Source organism: Haematobia irritans, chromosome 2 (assembly GCF_050003625.1).
Source record: "Haematobia irritans isolate KBUSLIRL chromosome 2, ASM5000362v1, whole genome shotgun sequence".
Classification (NCBI taxonomy): domain Eukaryota; kingdom Metazoa; phylum Arthropoda; class Insecta; order Diptera; family Muscidae; genus Haematobia; species Haematobia irritans.
In genome coordinates this window covers 186,945,451-186,970,414 of record NC_134398.1, presented here as the reverse complement: position 1 = coordinate 186,970,414, position 24,964 = coordinate 186,945,451, and the positions used below count along the sequence as shown (strand labels likewise).

General features: G+C 25.0%; 1 protein-coding gene across 3 annotated transcripts in view; it reads left to right on the top strand.

The window, feature by feature from the left end:
* Window positions 1-18,497, top strand: part of grp (serine/threonine-protein kinase grp) — a 180,553-nt gene extending 162,056 nt beyond the window's left edge. For all 3 annotated transcript variants that reach the window (XM_075297040.1, XM_075297042.1, XM_075297041.1), the window contains 2 exons: window positions 8,752-8,961; window positions 17,147-18,497. In XM_075297040.1, the coding sequence (XP_075153155.1) occupies window positions 8,752-8,961; window positions 17,147-17,814 (878 nt within the window). In that variant the 3' untranslated portion in view covers window positions 17,815-18,497. The remainder of the gene's footprint in view (window positions 1-8,751; window positions 8,962-17,146) is intronic.
* Window positions 18,498-24,964: the final 6,467 nt, after the last annotated feature.

The window sequence follows — 24,964 nt, the reverse complement described above, 5'->3', positions numbered from 1 at the left end:
AGAAAATTTTTGCAAACTTTTATTTCTATAGAAAATTTTTGAAAAATTTTATTTCTATAGAAAATTTTTACAAAATAATCTATAGTAAATTTTGTCAACATTTTATTTGTATAGAAAAATTTTCCAAATTTTATTTCTATAGATAATTAAAAAAAAAAATTATTTCTATAGAAAATTTTTGCAAAATTTTATTTCTATAGAAAATTTTTGCAAAATTTTATTTCTATAGAAAATTTTTGAAAAATTTTATTTCTATAGAAAATTTGTGCAAAATTTTATTTCTATAGAAAATTTTTGCAAAATTTTATTTCTATAGAAAATTTTTTTTTTAATTTTATTTCTATAGAAATTTTTTGCAAAATTTTATTTCTACAGAAAATTTTTACAAAATTTTATTTCTATAGAAAATTTTTATTTCTATAGAAAATTTGTGCAAAATTTTATTTCTATAGAAAATTTTTGCAAAATTTTATTTCTATAGAAAATTTTTGCAAAATTTTATTTCTATAGAAAATTTTTACAAAATTTTATTTCTATAGAAAATTTTTGAAAAATTTTATTTCTATAGATAATTTTTAAAAATTTTTATTTCTATAGAAAATTTTTGCAAAAAAAAAAAAAAAAAATTTCTATAGAAAATTTTTACAAAATAATCTATAGTAAATTTTGTCAACATTTAATTTTTATAGAATTTTTACAAAATTTTAGTTCTATAGAAAATTTTTGAAAAATTGTATTTTTATGTGGAAATTTATGCAAAATTTTATTTCTATAGAAAATTTTTGCAAAATTTTATTTCTATAGGCAATTTTTTTAAAATTATATTTCTATAGAAAATTTGTGCAAAATTTTATTTCTATAGAAAATTTTTGCAAAATTTTATTTTTATTTTACAAAATTTTATTTCTATAGAAAATTTTTGAAAAATTTTTATTTCTATAGATAATTTTTAAAAAATTTTATTTCTATAGAAATTTTTTCAAAATTTTATTTCTATAGAAAATTTTTACAAAATAATCTATAGCAAATTTTGTCAACATTTTATTTTTATAGAAAAATTTTCCAAATTTTATTTCTATAGATAATTTTAAAAAAATTTTATTTCTATAGATAATTTTAAAAAAATTTTATTTCTATAGAAAATTTGTGCAAAATTTTATTTCTATAGAAAATTTTTGCAAAATGTTATTTCTATAGAAAATTTTTGCAAAATTTTATTTCTATAGAAAATTTTCGAAAAATTTTATTTCTATAGAAAATTTTTACAAAATAATCTATTGTAAATTTTGTCAACATTTTATTTGTATAGAAAAATTTTCCAAATTTTATTTCTATAGATAATTAAAAAAAAAATTATTTCTATAGAAAATTTTTGCAAAATTTTATTTCTATAGAAAATTTTTGCAAAATTTTATTTCTATAGAAAATTTTTGAAAAATTTTATTTCTATAGAAAATTTGTGCAAAATTTTATTTCTGTAGAAAATTTTTGCAAAATTTTATTTCTATAGAAATTTTTTTTTTTTTAATTTTATTTCTATAGAAAATTTTTGCAAAATTTTATTTCTATAGAAAATTTTTACAAAATTTTATTTCTATAGAAAATTTTTATTTCTATAGAAAATTTGTGCAAAATTTTATTTCTATCGAAAATTTTTGCAAAATTTTATTTCTATAGAAAATTTTTGCAAAATTTTATTTCTATAGAAAATTTTTACAAAATTTTATTTCTATAGAAAATTTTTGAAAAATTTTATTTCTATAGATAATTTTTAAAAATTTTTATTTCTATAGAAAATTTTTGCAAAAAAAAAAAAATTTCTATAGAAAATTTTTATAGAATTTTTGCAAAATTTTATTTCTATAGAAAATTTTTGAAAAATTGTATTTCTATGTGGAAATTTATGCAAAATTTTATTTCTATAGAAAATTTTTGCAAAATTTTATTTCTATAGGCAATGTTTTTAAAATTATATTTCTATAGAAAATTTGTGCAAAATTTTATTTCTACAGAAAATTTTTGCAAAATTTTATTTTTATTTTACAAAATTTTATTTCTATAGAAAATTTTTGAAAAATTTTTATTTCTATAGATAATTTTTCAAAAATTTTATTTCTATAGAAATTTTTTCAAAATTTTATTTCTATAGAAAATTTTTACAAAATAATCTATAGCAAATTTTGTCAACATTTTATTTTTATAGAAAAATTTTCCAAATTTTATTTCTATAGATAATTTTAAAAAAAATTTTATTTCTATAGATAATTTTAAAAAAATTTTATTTCTATAGAAAATTTGTGCAAAATTTTATTTCTATAGAAAATTTTTGCAAAATGTTATTTCTATAGAAAATTTTTGCAAAATTTTATTTCTATAGAAAATTTTTACAAAATTTTATTTCTATAGAAAATTTTTACAAAAATTTATTTCTATAGAAAATTTTTGCAAAATTTTATTTCTATAGAAAATTTTTGCAAAATTTTATTTCTATAGAAAATTTTTGCAAAATTTTATTTCTATAGAAAATTTTTACAAAATTTTATTTCTATAGAAAATTTTTGCAAAATTTTATTTCTATAGAAAATTTTTGCAAAATTTTATTTCTATAGAAAATTTTTGCAAAATTTTATTTCTATAGAAACGTTTTGAAAATGTTATTTATATATTGCTAAAGTAAATCCCTGAATTTCGGAAGCGAGTTTCAACAAATCCAAAATGTCACAATAAAAGGCAATCGATCAGAAATATATGTATTAACCACTTGCATCACTGCTGTGGTTATAAGACGCTTTCCTATTTTGTGATCTGATATCTATGTTTGAGATTAAGATTCTAGATCAAGAAAGAAATACGAAATTGGCGCTCATTTTCATTTTAAATATTCCGGTCTATTTTCATAGCGCCTTCTCAAGGCCCAAAAATTACACAATTTTGGGCTACACGAAGCACTCGTTCTTACAAATGGGCAGATTACTTTTTAAAGTTATGTTTTTAATTTTAATAAAAAAATTTTCAGAACAAAGATTTTTGTTTTTTAACGTTTATATTTATTTCAATCCCATAATCGTAGTTTATTTTTTAAAACTGCATGATGTAAAGATTTCATTTTATTGCAAGTTATATTCATAAATCAAAACCATAAGTAGGGTAACATAAAATAAAACTAAAAAAAAAAACAAGTTCATGAATATAGGTCATCATTATAATTAAAAATGTCTACTAAAATTGTATGATATAAAGGACATATTTAATAATTAAAACTGTTTGTAAAACAAAAAACAAATTGACCAAAGAAAAAATCAAGAAAGAAAATAAAGGAAGATTACAAAAAATAAACCCCAAGTGTCATCAGCACCCCCAACAGCAGCATATACTACATTCACATTTCAAAAACATACAGACAAGACCTATTTATTCAGTTCATTGGACATCAACATCAACATCGTCTATTTCATATTAATCTTTTACAGCAAATATTTATTATTACTAACAAATCCATTATTTTTCTAGTAAAATGCAAAATAGATTAAAAAAAAAATAATTTAATAATTTAAATTTAATACACAGAAATTATATGGGTTATAAATTGTTTTAAATTCACCGTGTGAAAATGAACTCTAACTATGAAGTTTTAAGAACAATTTTATACTCGTATATGTTACTTAATCCCAATCCCAAAATGAAATCGGCGCTCATTTTCATTTGAAATATTCGGGTCTATTTTCATAGCGCCTTCTCAAGGCCCAAGAAGCACACAATTTTAGGCTCCACGAAATATCACCCTAACGAAATATAGCCCCAAAACTAAAATGTACAATGGTCCCAAAATTCGGTTTTTATTTCTCTATGATAGAAATTCACATATAATCAAAATATTCAATCAATAAGTCAATAAATGAATATCAATAAAGTTTTGCTTTATTTTTTTAAATATGAAATAAAACCCCGCAAAACTGAATTATCACACCGAAATATTTTGTTTTTGCTCCCTACATAAATAAAGGGTGATTTGTTAAGAGCTTGATAACTTTTTTTAAAAAAAAAACGCATAAAATTTGCAAAATCTCATCGGTTCTTTATTTGAAACGTTAGATTGGTCCATGACATTTACGTTTTGAAGATAATTTCATTTAAATGTTGACCGCGGCTGCGTCTTAGGTGGTCCATTCGGAAAGTCCAATTTTGGACAACTTTTTCGAGCATTTCGGCCGGAATAGCCCGAATTTCTTCGGAAATGTTGTCTTCCAAAGCTGGAATAGTTGCTGGCTTATTTCTGTAGACTTTAGACTTGACGTAGCCCCACAAAAAATAGTCTAAAGGCGTCAAATCGCATGATCTTGGTGGCCAACTTACCGGTCCATTTCTTGAGATGAATTGTTCTCCGAAGTTTTCCCTCAAAATGGCCATAGAATCGCGAGCTGTGTGGCATGTAGCGCCATCTTGTTGAAACCACATGTCAACCAAGTTCAGTTCTTCCATTTTTGGCAACAAAAAGTTTGTTAGCATCGAACGATAGCGATCGCCATTCACCGTAACGTTGCGTCCAACAGCATCTTTGAAAAAATACGGTCCAATGATTCCACCAGCGTACAAACCACACCAAACAGTGCATTTTTCGGGATGCATGGGCAGTTCTTGAACGGCTTCTGGTTGCTCTTCACTCCAAATGCGGCAATTTTGCTTATTTACGTAGCCATTCAACCAGAAATGAGCCTCATCGCTGAACAAAATTTGTCGATAAAAAAGCGGATTTTCTGCCAACTTTTCTAGGGCCCATTCACTGAAAATTCGACGTTGTGGCAGATCGTTCGGCTTCAGTTCTTGCACGAGCTGTATTTTATACGGTGTTACACCAAGATCTTTGCGTAAAATCTTCCATGTGGTCGAATAACACAAACCCAATTGCTGCGAACGGCGACGAATCGACATTTCACGGTCTTCAGCAACACTCTCAGAAACAGACGCAATATTCTCTTCTGTACGCACTGTACGCATTCGTGTGGTTGGTTTAATGTCCAATAAAGTAAACTGGGTGCGAAACTTGGTCACAATCGCATTAATTGTTTGCTCACTTGGTCGATTATGTAGACCATAAATCGGACGTAAAGCGCGAAACACATTTCGAACCGAACACTGATTTTGGTAATAAAATTCAATGATTTGCAAGCGTTGCTCGTTAGTAAGTCTATTCATGATGAAATGTCAAAGCATACTGAGCATCTTTCTCTTTGACACCATGTCTGAAATCCCACGTGATCTGTCAAATACTAATGCATGAAAATCCTAACCTCAAAAGAATCACCCTTTACATGGGTTAGGTTAGGATAGGTGGCAGCCCGATGTATCAGGCTCACTAAGACTATTCAGTCCATTCTGATACCACATTGGTGAACTTAAGAATTCTTTGGGGTTTCATTTCATTAAGACCATGAGTTTACACCAACGCAAAAACAAACAAAAAATTTGGTTGGCGCTTTGAATATGGACCCCTATGAAAATTAGCCCCAAAACCTAAATGAAGTAGGACCGTAAAACAATTGTATACAAATACCAAATTGTTAACTTTTATTTTTTTTTTTAATTTGGGAGTAACTTTTGGGGAATGTTTCCATTATGAAAATAAACCCCAATATGACAAATGAAAATAAACTCCAATTTCTTTTTTGGGATTGTGCTCACGATTGCCCCTCGAGCCAAACATAATCTACCAAAATTTAGAAATATAGAATATATAGAAAATTTTGTCAAAATTTTATTTCTATAGAAAATTTTGTCACAATTTTATTTCAATAGAAAATTTTTGCAAAATTTTATTTCTATAGAAAATTTTGTCAAAATTTTATTTCCATAGAAAATTTTGTCCAAAATTTTATTTCTATAGAAAATTTTGTCAAAATTTTATTTCTCTAGAAAATTTTTGCAAAATTTTATTTCAATATAAAATTTTGTCAAAATTTTATTTCTACTGGAAATTTTGTCAAAATTTTATTTCCATAGAAAATTTTGTCAAAATTTTATTTCTATAGAAAATTTTTGCAAGATTTTATTTCTATAGAAAATTTGTGAAGAATCTCTTAGTTGCAGAGGAATATTTCGCTAAACCTACCAACACGTCAAAAAATCTACCATTTCCAAAATTGTATTTTTGTAAAAAATTTATTTCTATAGAAAATTTTGTAAAAATTTTATTTCTATGGAAAATTTTGTAAAAATTTTATTTCTATGGAAAATTTTGTCAACATTTTGTGTCTATAAAAAAATTTGGCAACATTTTATTTCTATAAAAAAATTTGTCAAAATTTTATTTCTATAGAAAATTTTTGCAAAATTTTATTTCTATAGAAAATTTTTACAAAATTTTATTTCCATAGAAAATTTTGTCAAAATTTTATTTCTATAGAAAATTTTGTCAACGTTTTATTTCTATAGAAAATTTTGTCAAAATTTTATTTCTATAGAAAATTTTTGCAAAATTTTATTTCTATAGAAAATTTTTGAAAAATTTTATTTCTATAGAAAATTTTGTCAAAATTTTATTTCTATAGAAAGAAAATTTTTGAAAAATTTTATTTCTATAGAAAATTTTGTCAAAATTTTATTTCTATAGAAAATTTTGTCAAAATTTTATTTCTATAGAAAATTTTGTCAAAATTTTATTTCTATAGAAAATTTTGTCAAAATTTTATTTCTATAGAAAATTTTGTCAACGTTTTATTTCTATAGAAAATTTTGTCCAAAATTTTATTTCTATAGAAAATTTTGTTAAAATTTTATTTCTCTAGAAAATTTTTGCAAAATTTTATTTCTATAGAAAATTTTGTAAAAAGTTTATTTCTATAGAAAATTTTGTAAAAAGTTTATTTCTATAGAAAATTTTGTCAATCGTTTATTTCTATAGAAAATTTTTGCAAATTTTTGTAAAAATTTTATTTCTTGGAAAATTTTGTCAAAATTTTATTTCTACAGAAAATTTTTTTCACAATTTTGTGTCTATAAAAAAATTTCTCAAAATTTTATTTCCATAGAAAATGTTTGCTATTTTATATATTTATATATTTTATTTCCATAGAAAATGTTTGTAAAATTTTATTTCTATAGAAAATTTTTGCAAAATTTTATTTCTATTGAATATTTTTGCAAAATTTTATTTCTATAGAAAATTTTGTCAAAATTTTATTTCTATAGAACATTTTGTCAAAATTTTATTTCTATAGAAAATTTTGTCCAAAATTTCATTTCTATAGAAAATTTTGTCAAAATTTTATTTCTATAGAAAATTTTTGCAAAATTTTATTTCCATAGACAATTTTTGCAAAATTTTATTTCTATAGAAAATTTTTCCAAGATTTTATTTCTATAGAAAATTTGTGAAGAATCTCTTAGTTGCAGAGGAATATTTTGCTAAACCTACCAACACATCATAAAATCTACCAATCTACCATTTTCATTTTTGGTAGAATTATTCCAACTGTGGCAACCGTGATTGTGCTTCGTTTTCAAGTGGAACCTATTTTCGCTTTCTGGAATTTAATAATGGTTGCAACCAAAACCACTTTCGCTGTAGCATCGCATCAGATTTGGTTTCTGGGTTTAGGACATTCTCCTATGGGCAGAGTCCAAAGAGGGCTAACGCGATTCCCAAGAGATTAACACCTATTCAAATTTTCCTTAAAACTTCATACTTTTTCCATTAGTTAGGGTTTAGGGTTCCCTTTGACATACGGTCTTTTAAATCAAAAGTGAAAATAAGCCCTAATTTTAATTTGGAATCTATTTCCATGGTTCAGTTACGATTTATTGGGGCTCGTATTCATTATGAAGCGTCGACTCACATTTTTTTATTTTGGGGTTTATTTGGGGCCCTGTTTTCATACCGCCATGTTGGTTTGATACAATATTTTCTTTTTTAGTATTTTTTGTAATACAAGAAAAAATTCTATATAAAAACTAAAAATTTAATAAAACTTTGTATCATATTTTTTCTGTGTATCAAAACATAAAAAAATTAAAAAAAAAAAAATATTAATAGAAAATAAATTTAAGATATATTGCATTTCATCTGTTAAGATTCTTTATTTTATCTTCTATCATCCTCCACATCAATGTCACAAGCACATTTTTTTTCTTTTTATAATTAAAAATATAATTAAAAGACTTTGTGTTGTTAGGATTTTATTGTATGTTTTACTTTTAATTATTATGTTTTGTGTTTTTTACATTTGTGAGTGTGTCTGTGTCATTCTTATTGTTCATAATATTATATAATATAATCGTTGTAACGTTAAAAAAAACACCAGCCCTGCAAAAACAAAACTAAAAAAAAGATAATGAAAAATATAAAAAGATTAATTAAACAATATATTAAAAAATTTTAAATCAAAGATATCACCATATAAATCATTTTTGTTGGTTCTTTGGTATTCTAGCTGTAGATTTTCTTGTTTGGAAAAATATTTTTAAATATCATCTAAAGCTTTTATACCAAAGCTCCAGCTTAAATTGCTTGCCACTGCACCAAAAAAAATCACCATCACCACCACCACAACTGCCACAATCGCAACGTCACCAAAACCATTGCAATCCAGTGATATGCTAATCATAAAGGTCATCAATTAAATTTGTATTAAAAACCAATATTAATAAGTATTTTTTTAATATTAATCAATATTAAAGTTAATTAAAATTATTATTATTGTTAATAAAAATGTTTTTTGTTAATACTTAATATTAAATCATATTTTTTTTATTTAGAACTACCTTGGGATGAACCCTCTGTCCAATGCCAGGAATTCATTAATTGGAAGGATAATGACCGATGGTCTACTCAAACACCTTGGAGTAAATTGGACACTTTGGCGATATCCCTGTTACGTAAAGTATTGGCCACCAATCCCACATATCGTATGACTTTGGATAAGATTGTAACGCACAAATGGTGTAATATGGAATTTCTGGAGAGTGGTAAGTTTTGTTTTTTCTAGAGGAAAAAAAATGGTTTTGCTATTTCTGTTTTTGTTTTTATATTAAAATAAAATTTAAAATTTTTAAATAAAATTTGTTAGTGAAAACAATGTTGTGAGGAAACCCCTTAAAGTTATTAAATTACAATAAAAACGAATGTGAGAAGTGTTTAAAAGTTAAAAATTTCACATAATTTAAAATTTCCCAAAAAAAAAAATAATAATAAAATAAATAAAAAAAAATAAATAAATAAAAATAAAAACAGTCCAGTTTCAAAAAAAAAAAATAACAGGGAAAGTATATTAAAATGCAGCAACAAGTGATGTGGCCCTAATACTAACGGAGACTGATAGTAATAATACAATGCTTAAACCAGGAAAATCCACTCGCTGGGTATCAAGGATTCCCGTCCAAGAGGCGTATCCTTATTCTTGTATGATATCTGTCTTACAACTACCATAGATTGTTATTGCAATGACAGCAGGAACAGGCGACTTAAAATAGCATTAAATTTTGTATAGAAATAAAATTTTGACAAAATTTTCTGTAGAAATAAAATTTTGGCAAAATTTTCTACAGAAATAATATTTTTACAAAATTTTCTATAGAAATAACATTTTGACAAAATTTTCTTTCTATAGAAATAAAATTTTGCAAAAATGTTCTATAGATATAAAATTTTGCAAAAATTTTCTATAGAAATAAAATTTTGACAAAATTTTCTATAGAAATAAAATTTTGACAAAATTTTTCTATAGAAATAAAATTTTGACAAAATTTTCTATAGTAATAACATTTTGACAAAATTTCCTCTGGAAATAAAATTTTGATAAAATTTCCTCTAGAAATAAATTTTTGGCAAAATTTTCTATAGAAATAAAATTTTCACAAAATTTTCTATAGAAATAAAATTTTCACAAAATTTTCTATAGAAATAAAATTTTCACAAATTTTTCTAAAGAAATAAAATTTTAGCAAAATTTTCTACAGAAATAAAATTTTGGCAAAATTTTCTATAGAAATAAAATTTTGACAAAATCTCCTATAGAAATAAAATTTTAACAAAATTTTCTATAGAAATAAAATTTTGGCAAAAATTTCTACAGAAATAAAATTTTGACAAAATTTTCTATAGAAATAAAATTTTGCAAAAATTTTCTATAGAAATAAAATTTTGCAAGATTTTTCTATAGTAATACAATTTTGACAAAATTTCCTCAGGAAATAAAATTGAAAATTTCCTCTAGAAATAACATTTTGACAAAATTTTCTATAGAAATAAAATTTTGACAAAATGTTCTATAGAAATAAATTTTTGCAAAAATTTTCTATAGAATTAAAATTTTGAGAATATTTTTTATAGAAATAAAATGTCTAGAAATTTTTTGACAAAAGTTTCTACACAATTTTTTATATAAGAATAAAATTTTGACAAATATAGAAATAAAATTATGACAAAATTTTCTATAGTAATAAAATTTTGACAAAATTTCCTCTGGAAATGTTAGGTTAGGTTAGGTGGCAGCCCGATGTATCAGGCTCACTTAGACTATTCAGTCTATTGTGATACCACATTGGTGAGCTTCTCTCTTATCACTGAGTGCTGCCCAATTCCATGTTAAGCTCAATGACAAAGGACCTTTTTTATAGCCGAGTGCGAACGGCGTTCCACATTGCAGTGAAACCACTTCGAGAAGCTTTGAAACCCTCAGAAATGTCACCAGCATTACTGAGGTGGGATAATCCACCGCTGAAAACCTTTTTTGTGTTCGGTCGAAGCAGGAATCGAACCCACGACCGTGTGTATGCAAGGCGGGCATGCTGACCATTGCACCACGGTGGCTTCCTACTCCTACTCCTCTGGAAATAAAATTGAAAATTTGCTCTAGAAATAACATTTTGACAAAATTTTCAATAGAAATAAAAGTTTGACAAAATTTTCTATAGAAATAAAATTTTGACAAAATTTTCTATAGAAATAAAATCTTGACAAAATTTCCTATAGAAATAAAATTTTGACAAAATGTTCTATAGAAATAAAATTTTGAGAAAATTTTCTATAGAAATAAAAGTTTTACAAATGTTTCTATAGAAATAAAATTTTGACAAAATTTCCTCTGGAAATAAAATTTCGACCAAGTTTTCTCTAGAAATAAATTTTTGACATAATTTTCTATAGAAATAAAATTTTGACAAAATTTTTTATAGACATAAAATTTTGATAAAATTTTCTACAGAAATAAAATTTTGACAAAATTTTTTATGGAAATAAAATTTTGATAACATTTTCTATAGAAATAAAATTTTGTCAAAATTTTCTATAGAAATAAAATGTTGTCAAAATTTTCTATAGAAATAAAATTTTCTATGTAAATAAAATTTTGACAAAATGTTCTATGATATAGAAATACAATTTTGAGAAATGCCCTTAGGCAAATTTGTGCAAATTGCTATGGACTTATCACAGGACTGGTACCAGTTTATCTCAATATTTCAATTTTAGTGTATAACTTCCTATAGAAATAAAATTTTGTCAAAATTTTCTACAGAAATAAAATTTTGATAAAATTTTCTACAGAAATAAAATGTTGACAAAATTTTTTTATGGAAATAAAATTGTGATAAAATTTTCTATAAAAATAAAATTGTGCAAAAAGTTTCTATTGAAATAAAATTTTGGCAATATTTTCTACAGAAATAAAATTTTGCAAAAATTTGTCTACAGAAAAATTTTGCAAAAATTTTCTATAAAATAAAATTTTGAGATAATTTTCAAAATTTTGTCAAAATTTTCTATAGAAATAAAATTTTGTCAAAATTTTCTATAGAAACAAAATTTTCTATGAAAAAAAAATTTTGACAAAATTTTCTATAGAAATACAATTTTGACAAAATTTTCTATAGAAATAAAATGTTGAGAAAACTTTCCACAGAAATGCCCTTGGGCAAATTTGTACAAATTGCTATGGACTTATCACAGAACTGGTACCAGTTTATCTCAATATTTAAATTTTAGTATATAACTTCCGGGAAATTCGAATGCAATTCTGAGTGAATTAAAGTGAACGAATAGGTCCATTTACATTTGTGCCAACTTTTTGCCTTACTGGGCCACTTAAAAATACCGCCTAAAAGTATGCCAAGAAATTTGTCTATAGTAAATAAATTGGGTAGTGTCCTAAATTTTAAATATCAAAGAATATTTGTGAATGAAATGGAAATAAAACGAAATAGAAAAATGTTATGATCTAAATTTTAAAAAAATATATTTCACAATTCTATATGAATCACTGATATAAATGAGTTTAATGGTTAATTTTTCTTTATAAAAAAAATTTGAAATTTTGGGGAAAAACACATTAGAAACATTTACGTAATACGTTCAGGTTGATTGCGATCTATCTAAGAGCTTATCCCACAAACCAGGATCGTGGATTTTGGAATGGGTCGAAGTCAAAAATTTACCCCGTCAATGACCAATCCATGTCGATACGTTTTGACAAGAACTGGGGCAGGTCTATATAAACCAGAGACCATTAGAATTTCAAACCGTTTACAATTTCAAATGACACATGACCGCTATGGAATGAGGTTGGAACATGACTATAGTTTCAGTAATATCTGATACGTATTCCCGAACTACACACCATTTGTTGTCAATTCCGCTTTTCTAAGTTGCACACCCAATAAGTCCCAACAAAATTTTTTATGACTCGCATCGCTATAGAATGATGCATGGGCCCTCCTGTCTTAGAACCTTTTGTTTTTTTGTTTTCTTTCAATGAAAAAGTGATACTTTTGTGTAACTAATAAAAAGCTCCTTAGAAATCATTTGCTCAGGTACTTAGTGACTCTCAATGGTATTTTAGAAATTTTGAGTTTCACTTTGTACTTGGTTGAACGGTTTCTCACAGACAAAAGAAAAAAACTAAGTAAACATTATAAATAAATTAATTTCACAAAAAAAAAAAAAAAAATGGACGTAAACTTTCTCTTTTTTCCTTCAGTTTCTTTTTATTTGAACAATATTAATATCACCGTGGAAGACTGACTATGTTAGTCGAAATAATACAAAAAAAAAAAAAAAAAATAATCAAAAATCATGAAAAGGGGTTTTTTTTTTTAATAAAAAGGACCTTTTCTTTTTGTTTCGGTTTGATATAATTTTTATTACAAATTTTTATGATTTTTGATTGTTATATTTATTCATCAAATATTTCTAATGATTTTAGTTTTCGAGGGGGTTACTAAAAATTTGTAACAAAAAAAAAAGAACGTTTACGTCCGTTGAAATTTTTCTTGTCAAATTAATTTATGTTTTCGGCTATAAATTAATTTGACAAGAAAAAAAATCATAACAAACGGACCTAAACGTTCTCTTTGATTATGTGTTAAAAATTTGTAGTAACCCCCTCGAAGACTAAAATCATTAGAAATATTCGCTGAATAAATTTAACAATCAAAAATCATAGAAAAGAATTTTTAATAAAAATTTTTATTTCAAGCTGAAATAAAAAGAAAATAAATAAAAATAACAATTCATCAACTTGTGATAAAATAAAAACAAAAAAAAACTGAAAAAATAAAAACAGTAAATATTATGAATAACTTAATATGACAAGAACATTAAAAAAATCGTATATAAACTGTCTTTGCTTTTCTTCCTTTTGTTTATTTGTTAAAAAATTTTCGAAGACCAACGGTGTTAGTCGAAATATTCCAAAATAAACAAATTCATGAATTTGTGATAAAAATAAAAAATAAAGAAAAAACTAAGTAAAAATAAATAAAATAGTTCGACAAGAAAACTTTCATAAAAACGGACGTAAACTTTCTCTTTTTTTCTTTTTGTTTATTTGCTAAAAATTTGGAATATCCCCCTAGAAGACTAACGAAGTTAGAGGAAAAAAGTTTTTATATTTTGAAAGTTGTCAAATTTTATTTTTTATTTATTTTCTTCTTATTTCGCTTTTAATTAAAAATTCGTTTTTATGATTTTTGATTAATTTTTAAATTTATTCATCAAATATATACATTTAAAAATTAATCAAAAATCATAAAATCGAATTTTTAATTAAAAGGCCTTCAAAGCGAAATACAAAGAAAATAAATAAAAAATAAAATTCGACAAGAAAACTTTCAAAATATAAAAACTTTTTTCCTCCTTTTAGTTTATTTTTTTTTAACTTTTTTATTCCCGTGGAAGACTATATGTTCGTCAAAATATTAGAAAAAAATTAACAATTGATTAAAAGTCGTAAAAACAATTTTTTAATAAAAAATTCCTCAAACCGAAATAACAAGAAAATAAATAAACAAATAATCTATGAATTTGTGTTAAAATAAAAAATAATAAATTTAAAAAACAAATTTTTAATTAAAAGAAGAAAATAAATAAATAAAATTTGACAAGAAAACTTTCAAAAAATAAATAACGATCAAAATATAAAAAACTAATGTAAACTTTTTTTCCTCCTGTTTGTTTATTTTTTTTTTTTTTAACTTTTAATATTCCCGTGGAAGACTATGTTCGTCGAAATATTAAAAAAAAATTAATAATTGATTAAAAATCGTAAAAACAATTTTTTAATAAAAAATTCCTCAAACCGAAATAAGAAGAAAATTAATAAACAAATAATTTATGAATTTGTGTTAAAATAAAAAATAATAAATTTAAAAAACAAAATTTTAATTAAAAGAAGAAAATAAATAAATAAAATTTGACAAGAAAACTTTCAAAAAATAAATAACGATCAAAATATAAAAAACTAATGTAAACTTGTTTCCCCATTTTTTGTTTATTATTTTTTTTTTAACTTTTAGTATTCCCGTGGAAGACTATGTTCATCGAAATCTTAGAAAAAAAATTAACAATTGATTAAAAATCGTAAAAACAATTTTTTAATAAAAAAATTCCTCAAGCCGAAATAAGAAGAAAATAAATAAACAAATAATTTACGAATTTGTGTTAAAATAAAAAAATATAAATTTAAAAAACGAATTTTTAATTAAAAGAAGAAAATAAATAAAAAAATAAAATTTGACAAGAAAACTTTAAAAAAATAAAAAACGATCAAAATATAAAAAACGAATGTAAACTTGTTTCCCCATTTTTTGTTTATTATTTTTTTTTAACTTTTAGTATTCCCGTGGAAGACTATGTTCATCGAAATATTAGAAAAAAAATTAACAATTGATTAAAAATCGTAAAAACAATTTTTTAATAAAAAAATTCCTCAAACCAAAATAAGAAGAAAATAAATAAACAAATAATTTACGAATTTGTGTTAAAATAAAAAAATATAAATTTAAAAAACGAATTTTTAATTAAAAGAAGAAAATAAATAAAAAAATAAAATTTGACAAGAAAACTTTCAAAAATAAAAAACGATCAAAATGTAAAAAACGAATGTAAACTTTTTTCTTCCTTTTTGTTTATAAATTTTTTTAAAACTTTTAGTATTCCCGTGGAAGACTATGTTCATCGAAATATTAGAAAAAAAATTAACAATTGATTAAAAATCGTAAAAACAATTTTTTAATAAAAAAAATTCCTCAAACCGAAATAAGAAGAAAATAAACAAATAATTTATGAATGTGTGTTAAAAAAAAATAATAAATTTAAAAAACTAATTTTTAATTAAAAGACCTTCAAAGCGAAATAAGACGAAAACAAATAAAAAATAAAATTTGACAAGAAAACTTTCAAAAAATAAAAAACGTTCAAAATATAAAAAAACGAATGTAAACTTTTTCCCCATTTTTTTTTTAACGTTTAGTATTCCCGTGGAAGACTATGTTCATCGAAATATTAGAAAAAAAAAATTAACAATTGATTAAAAATCGTAAAAACAATTTTTTAATAAAAAAATTCCTCAAACCAAAATAAGAAGAAAATAAATAAACAAATAATTTAAGAATTTATGTTAAAATAAAAAATATTATGAATAAATTAAATAGACAATTAATTTTAGAGTGGCCATGTTAATCGAAATTTTTGATAAATAAATTTCACAATTAATCAAAAATCCTAAAAACGATTTTTTAATAAAAAGGAACCAAGTCGAAATAAGAAGAAATTAAATAAAAAAATTAATGAGTTTGTGATAAAAATAAAAAAAATGAAAAAAGTAAAGAAAAAACATAAATAAACTAACTAAAAAAACTGTCGAAATTTTGGATAAATAAATTTAACAATTAATCAAAAATCCTAAAAACGAGTTTTTAATAAAAAGGAACCAAGTCGAAATAAGAAGAAATTAAAAAAAAAATAAGTTTGTGATAAAAATAGAAAAATGAAAAAAACTAAAGAAAAAACATTATAAATAAACTAATTAATGAGTTTGTGATCAAAATAAAAAAAAAAAAATGAAAAAAAAACTAAAGAAAACACATTATAAATAAACTAATTTATCTAAAAAAAAAATGCATAAAAATAGGCTTAAACTTTCTCTTTTTTCTTTCTTTTTATTTATGTGTTAATTTTTTTTTTTAATATATCCCCCTTGCAGACTAACGATGTTAGACGAAATATTGGATAAAAAAATAAACAAATAATCAAAAATCGTAAAAACTAATTTTTTTTTTATTAAAAAAAGGGACCTCAAGCCGAAATAAGAATAAAATAAATACAAAAAAATAATTCATAAATTTGTGATTAAATAAAATAAAAAAACTGTCATAAGTCCTACATGCGTATGCTATCATAGCTTTGGCGCTTTAGCTGTATGATAGATTTGATACCTTCATAAAGCTAGATTACCAAAGCATTGAAAATACGCAAAAAACAACAACCAAAAAAAAAATAATTCTCAGAAGTGGAAAATTAAAATCCTAAATTGATTTTTATTAATTAAATTTTATTTTGTAATTGTGCTTGTGCTTATTTTTGTTATTATTTTCAATTATTTTAATTTTTTGTATATATTTTTGATTTGCATGTTATTTGATCTTTGGTGATTTTAGCTGTATGGTTGTTATATACATTGAGATTCCATAGAGCTTTATTACCAAAAACCAAATGGTAAATGCGTTTTTTGTTCAACATTTAAATTAAATTTTAATCTTATACTTTTTTAAGAGCTTCAAATGTTATTGAATTTTTCTTTTTTTTTGAATATTTTTCTTAAATTTAACAAAAAATAATTAAAGCAATTTTTCTCTTTCTCCTCCCACCCATATATAGATCGTTCACGTGATCTGGTTGATTCTGCGGCTGCCTTAGAAATACGCTCACCCAAAGCTAAACGGCCTCGGCAAATGTCCAGCCATCATAGTACAAGTAGTAATGCCAGTATTGATGATACGATATCCCGCAATTATTGTTCTCAACCTTTGCCAGTGTTCAAGCATGATTTCGAAGCACCCATTAATCCTCAAGAAGCTGCTGATCATCCTGCGGCCCGGGAACATCGTCTAGGGTTCTGCTTCTCACAGCCTGCTATGTTGGATGATCTTCTATTGTGCACCCAAATGAATCAAACGCAATCGGCATCACAGAATCTCTTCCAACGTTTGGTGCGACGTATGACACGATTCTTTGTAACCACACGTCAAGACGATACCATAAAACGTTTGGTGGCCACCATAGAAAAATTGGGTTATCTATGGAAAATCTGTGAAGATAATTTAGTTATGACCATTACCACTATAGATAGGCGAAAATTGCATTTAGTCTTTAAGGCCCATATAATAGAGATGGATGGTAAAATCCTATTAGATTTTCGTTTATCAAAAGGTTGTGGTTTGGAATTTAAGCGGCGTTTTATAAAAATTAAACAACTTATGGAAGATGTTGTACTAAAAGGTCCTGTAACATGGCCCATAGCTATAGCTACAAATTGTGTACCCTAAATGATGACGTAGTGGCCACTGTTTTGACCACATTAGACGGATGATTTGGGAGGAGAGAAATAAATGTTTGTGTGTTTCTTTTTTTTTTATAAAAACTGTGTATTTATATTTTTGTCTTGTTTTTTTTTATAATCCTTTAATTTTCATAATTTCTTTAATTTTTTTATACCCTGCGCCACACTATGGAACATGGTATTATAAGTTAGTCCATATGTTTGCAACACCCAGAAGGAGACGTGGGCTCCTGAGTCGATGTCCGTGAACACATTTTTGTAATCAAAGTCCAGTTTTAGTCCAATCGACTTCAACTTTAGCACAAGTATGTGTTTTGGCTCAGAATAGAACCCTTTTGGTTTTGGAAGAAATCGGTTCAGATTTAGTATAGCTCCCATATATATGTATTTCGCCCGATATGGACTTATATGGCTCCAGAAGCCAGAGTTTTACCCTAATTTGTTTAAAATTTTGCACAAGAAGAACACTTAGTACTATAGTCAAGTGTGCCAAATTTGATTGAAATCGGTTCAGATTTAGATATAGCTTCCATATATAGCTTTCGCCCGATTTACACTCACATAACCACAGAGGCCAATTTTTTTGCTACGATTTAGTTGAAATTTGGCACAGGGAATAGAGTTAGCATTGTAGCTATGCGTGCCAAATTTGGTTGAAATCGGTTCAGATTTAGATATAGCTTCCATATATAGCATTCGTCCGATTTACACTCATATGACCACAGAGGCCAATTTTTTGCTCCGATTTAGTTGAAATTTTGCACAGGGAGTCGAATTAGCATTGTAGATATGCGTGGCAAATTTGGTTGAAATCGGTTCAGATTTAGATATATCTCCCATATATAGCGTTCGCCCGATTTACACTCATATGACCACAGAGACCAATTTTTTTGCTCCGATTTAGTTGAAATTTTGCACAGGGAGTAGAATTAGCAGCATTGTAGCTATGCGTGTCAAATTTGGTTAAAATCGGTTCAGATTTAGATATAGCTCCCATATATATATGTTTTTCTGATTTCCACAAAAATGGTCAAAATACCAACATTTTCCTTGTAAAATCGCCACTACTTAGTCGAAAAGTTGTAAAAATGACTCTAATTTTCTTAAACTTCTAATACATATATATCGAGCGATTAATCAGCAATAAACTTTTGCGAAGTTTCCTTAATATTGCTTCAGATTTAAATGTTTCCCATATTTTTTGACTAACATTGTGTTCCAACCTAGTGCATTAGCTGACTGAAATTTTGAGTCTATAGATTTTTTCTGTCCAGATCGAGTGATATTTAAATGTATGTATTTGGGACAAACCTTTATATGTTATATAGGCCCCAACACATTTGACGGATGTGATATGGTATCGGAAATTTAGATCTACAAAGTGGTGCAGGGTATAATATAGTCGGCCCCGCCCGACTTTAGACTTTCCTTACTTTTTTTTTAGTATAGATTGATGAGAATTGGGAAATTTTTAGTTTTATGAAATTATGGATACTTAATGGCTACTTAGTTGCTACTAAAACTCGACCGAAGCATCGGCTTCGGCATTCGGCCAAAAATCGATAATCGGCCACGAATCGGCCTTTGGCGTCAAGAGGCCGATTAACCGAAGCCGAAGCTTTTTGAATAATTTCACCTATGTTCCGATATTGCTTTGCTTGCCGAACATCGGCTTCGGCCAAAAAAACCGCTTCGGTCGAGCTCTAGTTGCTACACTGATAAATTACTGAATCAGTTCCGAAGAATTTGTCATTACTTTTTATAGCGATTTCATTTTTGTCATTTGCCTTATAAAAAAGGGATTTCAAATTCACTTTTAGTAGATTTCGAGACTAATGTGAAAGTCTCGAAATCTACAAAAATTGAATTTGATATCCCTTTTTTATAAGGCAAATGATAATTGAAAACTAGTTTGGAAGTGTTATGTGAATGAGGAATGAGTAGATTATTCCTTCATATTCCGGTAATCGCAAAATTTTTGTTTCCTTTGCCAGGTTGGTGATTTGTTCAAGCCATTACAGAAAAGTTTCAAAAACTATCGTGGAATTCATGACATCAAATTTTCAGGTTCGTAGATTTTTCGTGTATATTGGAAATGGAAATTAAGTGGATATCCGAACATGTGAGTTTATGTCCTACACCAGGGCTATGGAGATGGATTTTGCTGGAGTCGGAGTCGTCAAAACTTTACTCGACTCCGACTCCGTCTAAACTAAATTTTTTTTAAAGCACTTCACATTTTTGTAACTAAACAAGTTTTTACGCAAATCCATTACGTTATTAATTCGATCAATGTACGGTATGACTGTAACTAAAAAGCAATTTCCAGTTTTATGTTTCCTAGAATGTTAGACTAGCCGATGGGCTGAATCGATCCATTTTAATGCCCACCACCATAATAATTTATTTGAAATATTTCGAACAATCGATTTATTTTTGTTTTAATTTTGTTTTAAGCCCATATACCTATCTATATACATATGTCGAATATTGGCAGAAAAAAAATTTTCAAAAATTTATTTCTATAGAAAATTTTGTCAACATTTTATTTCTATAGACAATTTTGTCAAAATTTTATTTCTATAGAAAATTTTTGCAAAATTTTGTTTCTATAGAAAATTTTGTCCGCATTTTATTTCTATAAAAAAAAATCTTCAAAAAATTTTTTCTATAGAAAATTTTGTCAACATATTATTTCCACAGAAAATTTTTGCAAAATTTTATTTCTATAGAAAATTTTGCCAAAATTTTATTTCTATAGAAAATTTCGCCAAAATTTTATTTCTATAGAAAATTTCGCTAAAATTGTATTTCTATAGAAAATTTTGTCCGCATGTTATTTCTATAGAAAATTTATTTTCTATATAAATAAAATTTCCATAGAAATAATTAGAAAATAAAAAATTCCAAAGAAAATTTCCTTATAAAATTTTATTGCTATGGAAAATTTTGTCAAAATTTTATTTCTATAGAAAATTTTTTCAAAATTTTATTTCTCTAGAAAATTTTATCACAATTTGATTTCTATAGACTAGTTTGTAAAATTTCTATTTCTATAGAAGAATTTTGTCTTTAGAGAAAATTTCATAGAAATTTTGTCTTTAGAGAAAATTTCATAGAAATTTTGTCTTTAGAGAAAATTTTATGAAAATTTTGTTTTTTGGCAAAATTTTGTCAAAAATTTATTTCATAAAAATTTTATCACAATTTTTTTTTTCTATAGACTATTTTGTAAAATTTTTATTTCTAAATTTCAGAGAAATTTTGTCTTTAGAGAAAATTTCATAGAAATTTTGTCTTTAGAGAAAATTTTATGAAAATTTTGTTTTTGGCAAAATTTTGTCAAAAATTTATTTCATAAAAATTTTATCATAATTTTTTTTCTATAGACTATTTTGTAAAATTTTTATTTCTATAGAAGAATTTTGTCGCTAGAGAAAATTTCATAAAAATTTTGTCTTTAGAAAAAATTTAATTCAAATTTTGTCGCTTGAGAACATTTTATAGAAATTTTGTCGCTGGAGAAAATTTCGTAGAAATTTTGTTTGACGAAATTTAGTCAAAATTTTATTTCGTAAAAAAAATTGTCATAATTTTATTTCTATAGAAATTTTGTCTTTAGAGAAAATTTCATAGAAATTTTGTCTTTAGAGAAAATTTCATAGAAATGTTGTCTTTAGAGAAAATTTCATAGAAATTTTGTCTTTACGGAAAGATTCATAGAAATTTTGTTTGAGGAAATTTTGTCAAAATTTTATTTTGTAAAAAATTTTGTCACAATTTTATTTCTATAGAAAATTTGTCTTTAGAGAAAATTTCATAGAAAATTTCATAGACATTTTGTCGCTAGAGAAAATTTCATAGAAATTTTGTTTGACGAAATTTAGTCAAAATTGTATTTCGTAAAAAAATTTGTCACAATTTTATTTCTATAGAAAATTTGTCTTTAGAAAAAATTTCATAGAAATTTTGTCTTTAGAGAAAATTTCATAGATATTTATTTTACTTTACAGCAAATTTCATAGCAAATTTTGTCCGCATTTTATTTCTATAGAAAATTTAGTCCTCATTTTATTTCTATAGAAAATTTTTGCAAAATTTTTTTCTATAGAAAATGTTTGCAGAATTTTATTCCTAAGAAAATGTTGTCAAATTTTTATTTCTATAGAAAATTTTGTCAAAATTTTATTTCTATAGAAAATTTTTCAAAATTGTATTTCTATAGAAAAGTTTACAAAATTTTATGTACAAGAAAATAATAAATTTATGAACAAGAAATTTATGCCGAAAAAAGTTAGAATGGATTTTCTTAAATTGTCGCATTGAGAATAGAGTCGAAAAAAGAACATGTGCATTAGACCTGTCCAGGAAATGTATGAGATTTTTCAAAACACAAATTTTTAATGAGCACTTACAGTTTTAGAACACAGAAAAAAATTTCACGAAAATTTTTCCAATTAAAATCTTAATTGAGTTTTAAAAAATATTCAATTAAAAATTTAATTGATTCAACAAATTTTTTTATTGAAATAAAAATCAATCACACAAATTAATAGTATCAATTAAATATTTAATTGGATCAATTAATTTTTTAATTGACTGTCAATTAATTTTTTAATTGATACTATCATTTCTGTGATTGAAGACATTTCAATTAAAAAATTAATTGGATCAATTAATTTCGTGATTGAATCAGGATTTTTTTTTTGTGTGAATCTCTCAATGATTGTAATAAGAGCTATGAAAAAAGATTTTGAAAAACTTTTGCCAAAAAGTTGCTCAACGCGGTTGAAGTCAGGATTTTGGCAATTTTCGAAAATTTTAAAGGTATACGTACAAACACAATTTTAAATAATTTATTAATAAATATAAGAAATATCTAAAAGCGCAATCTTTGAGCTAAATGCTCAAGCAAATAATAAAAAATTCAAAACGTGAAATTTATTGAGCCGTTTGCTTGCTGTAGCCTCTGGAAATCAAAAAATGCAGAAAATTTCCGCAATTTTTTTTTTTTTTTCAATGCATTATATTTTTTCGAAAAAAAAATATATACGTTTGTATATTTTTTATATATTCGTGGAACAATAAGGTATAAAAAAATGTAGGTTAAGAATTTTTGGATGTGTCATTAGTCGCTAAAAAATTAATTTCTTTATGAAAGGTCTCACTTAACCCATATGTGTTATTGTGAAATATCAGTCTATGAGCTAAAAGTCAAAGCAATAATAAGATAGATTAAAATTTTTAAAAAGTGCCACATATAACTAAAAGTAAAATATTTAAGTGAGACCTTTCATAAAGAAATTAATTTTTTAGCGACTAATGACACATCCAAAAATTCTTAATCTAAATTTTTTTTATACCTTATTATTCCAAGAATATATAACAAATATGCAAACGTATATAATTTTTTTTTTCGAAAATATATAATTCATTGCGGAAATTTTCTGCAAAAAAAATTGCGGAAATTTTCTGCATTTTTTGATTTCCAGAGGCTACAGCAAGCAAACGGCTCAATAAATTTCACGTTTTGAATTTTTTATTATTTGCTTGAGCATTTACCTCAAAGATTGCGCTTTTAGATATTTCTTATATTTATTAATAAATTATTTAAAATTTTGTTTGTACGTATACCTTTAAAATTTTCGAAAATTGCCAAAATCCTGATTTCAACCGCGTTGAGCAACTTTTTGGCAAAAGTTTTTCAAAATCTTTTTTCATAGCTCTTATTACAATCATTGAGAGATTCTAAAACTGAAAGTGCTCATTAAAAAATGTGAACTTTGGAAATCTGGACAGGTCTAATGTGCATATATGAAACTTTATAAGACGCCATGTTCCGAAATTCAAAATCGCAAATGGCAAGAATTCATTTTTTTTATAATAATAATGAAAGCAATCAAGATCAGAGAATGAAACCGCCAAATCGCGCCAACGTTTTGAACCGCCGCTGACGAGTCGATGTCTCGTCTCGACTATTGCAAAAGTCTTAAAATTTTTCTCTTTACCTGAAAAAAAAAAAAACAAAAAAAAACTCTTTTACCCAACTAACTCAATAATCGAAATTCTATAATAATTAAGTAAACAATTATGTACAACAGATAACAACAAATTATCAAGTTTATTTTAAGATTGGTTGTACGCCAAATCACATAGTGGTTTGGATACTTTTATTTTAATGGCATCCTTAACTTGTCTTTAGAATTAAGTTTTTTTTTCTTTATGTTATATTATTCTGTGTTGTATTTTTTTTTTACACTCTTCCCCTCCCTTAGTATATACACATAAAATTGTATTTGACTAATTTATTTTGACCGATTTTTGTAACTCTCCCCCAAAACAGGAGAGAAGAAAATTAAATGAAATGCCTTAACTAACTAATATATATGCAAATTGTTTTACTGTGTACTATTTTTTTTAGATAGGTGATCTTTAAACAAATAAATGAAAATATATTTTAATAAAACTAAAACAAGTGAGTCTTTTCGTTTTTATTTCGATAGGCCATGGAAGAGAAACCGAAGAGTTGTTGTTGCTGTTGTAACAATTTTTAATGTAGTTTCATCCATTTTGTTCTATGCTTGTGTAGTTCAGCTGGTAGCCAGATCAAGGAACTCTGCGACAAGGATGAGGTGAGTCCAGAGTGATCTGGAAGTGAGACGGGTAGGCTTAGCTGGGCAAGCAAAAAGGTGACGAGTGTCATGTGGCCCTTGATTACAGATGGGACACACGCCAGCTACGCTGCTATCAATCACTGATAAGTATGAATTGAGGCGGCTGCACTTGCCTAATCTTAGTTGGGCCAAAACTACCCTTGTCTGCCGTGGGAGGTCTCTCTCCTCCGGTGCTATGGGCGGCGAAGAGTCGAAGTCTATTGAAGTGTTACCATTATTTTTTATTTATTTATTTATTTTTTTTTAATTTTGTTTTATCTTGAAAATAACAAAGCGTAGGCTGGCTCTTGTCCCCAAATTGGGAAGATTTTGTTCCCAAAAATCCCCAACTAAAATTCATCAAAAAAATCACAAAACTTCTGTAACAAGTTTTTATAAAAAAAATATTATTAATTTATTTGAAAAACAAAAAATACAATTTTTTAAGTTATTTATAGAAAATTTATATATTTACAGAAAATT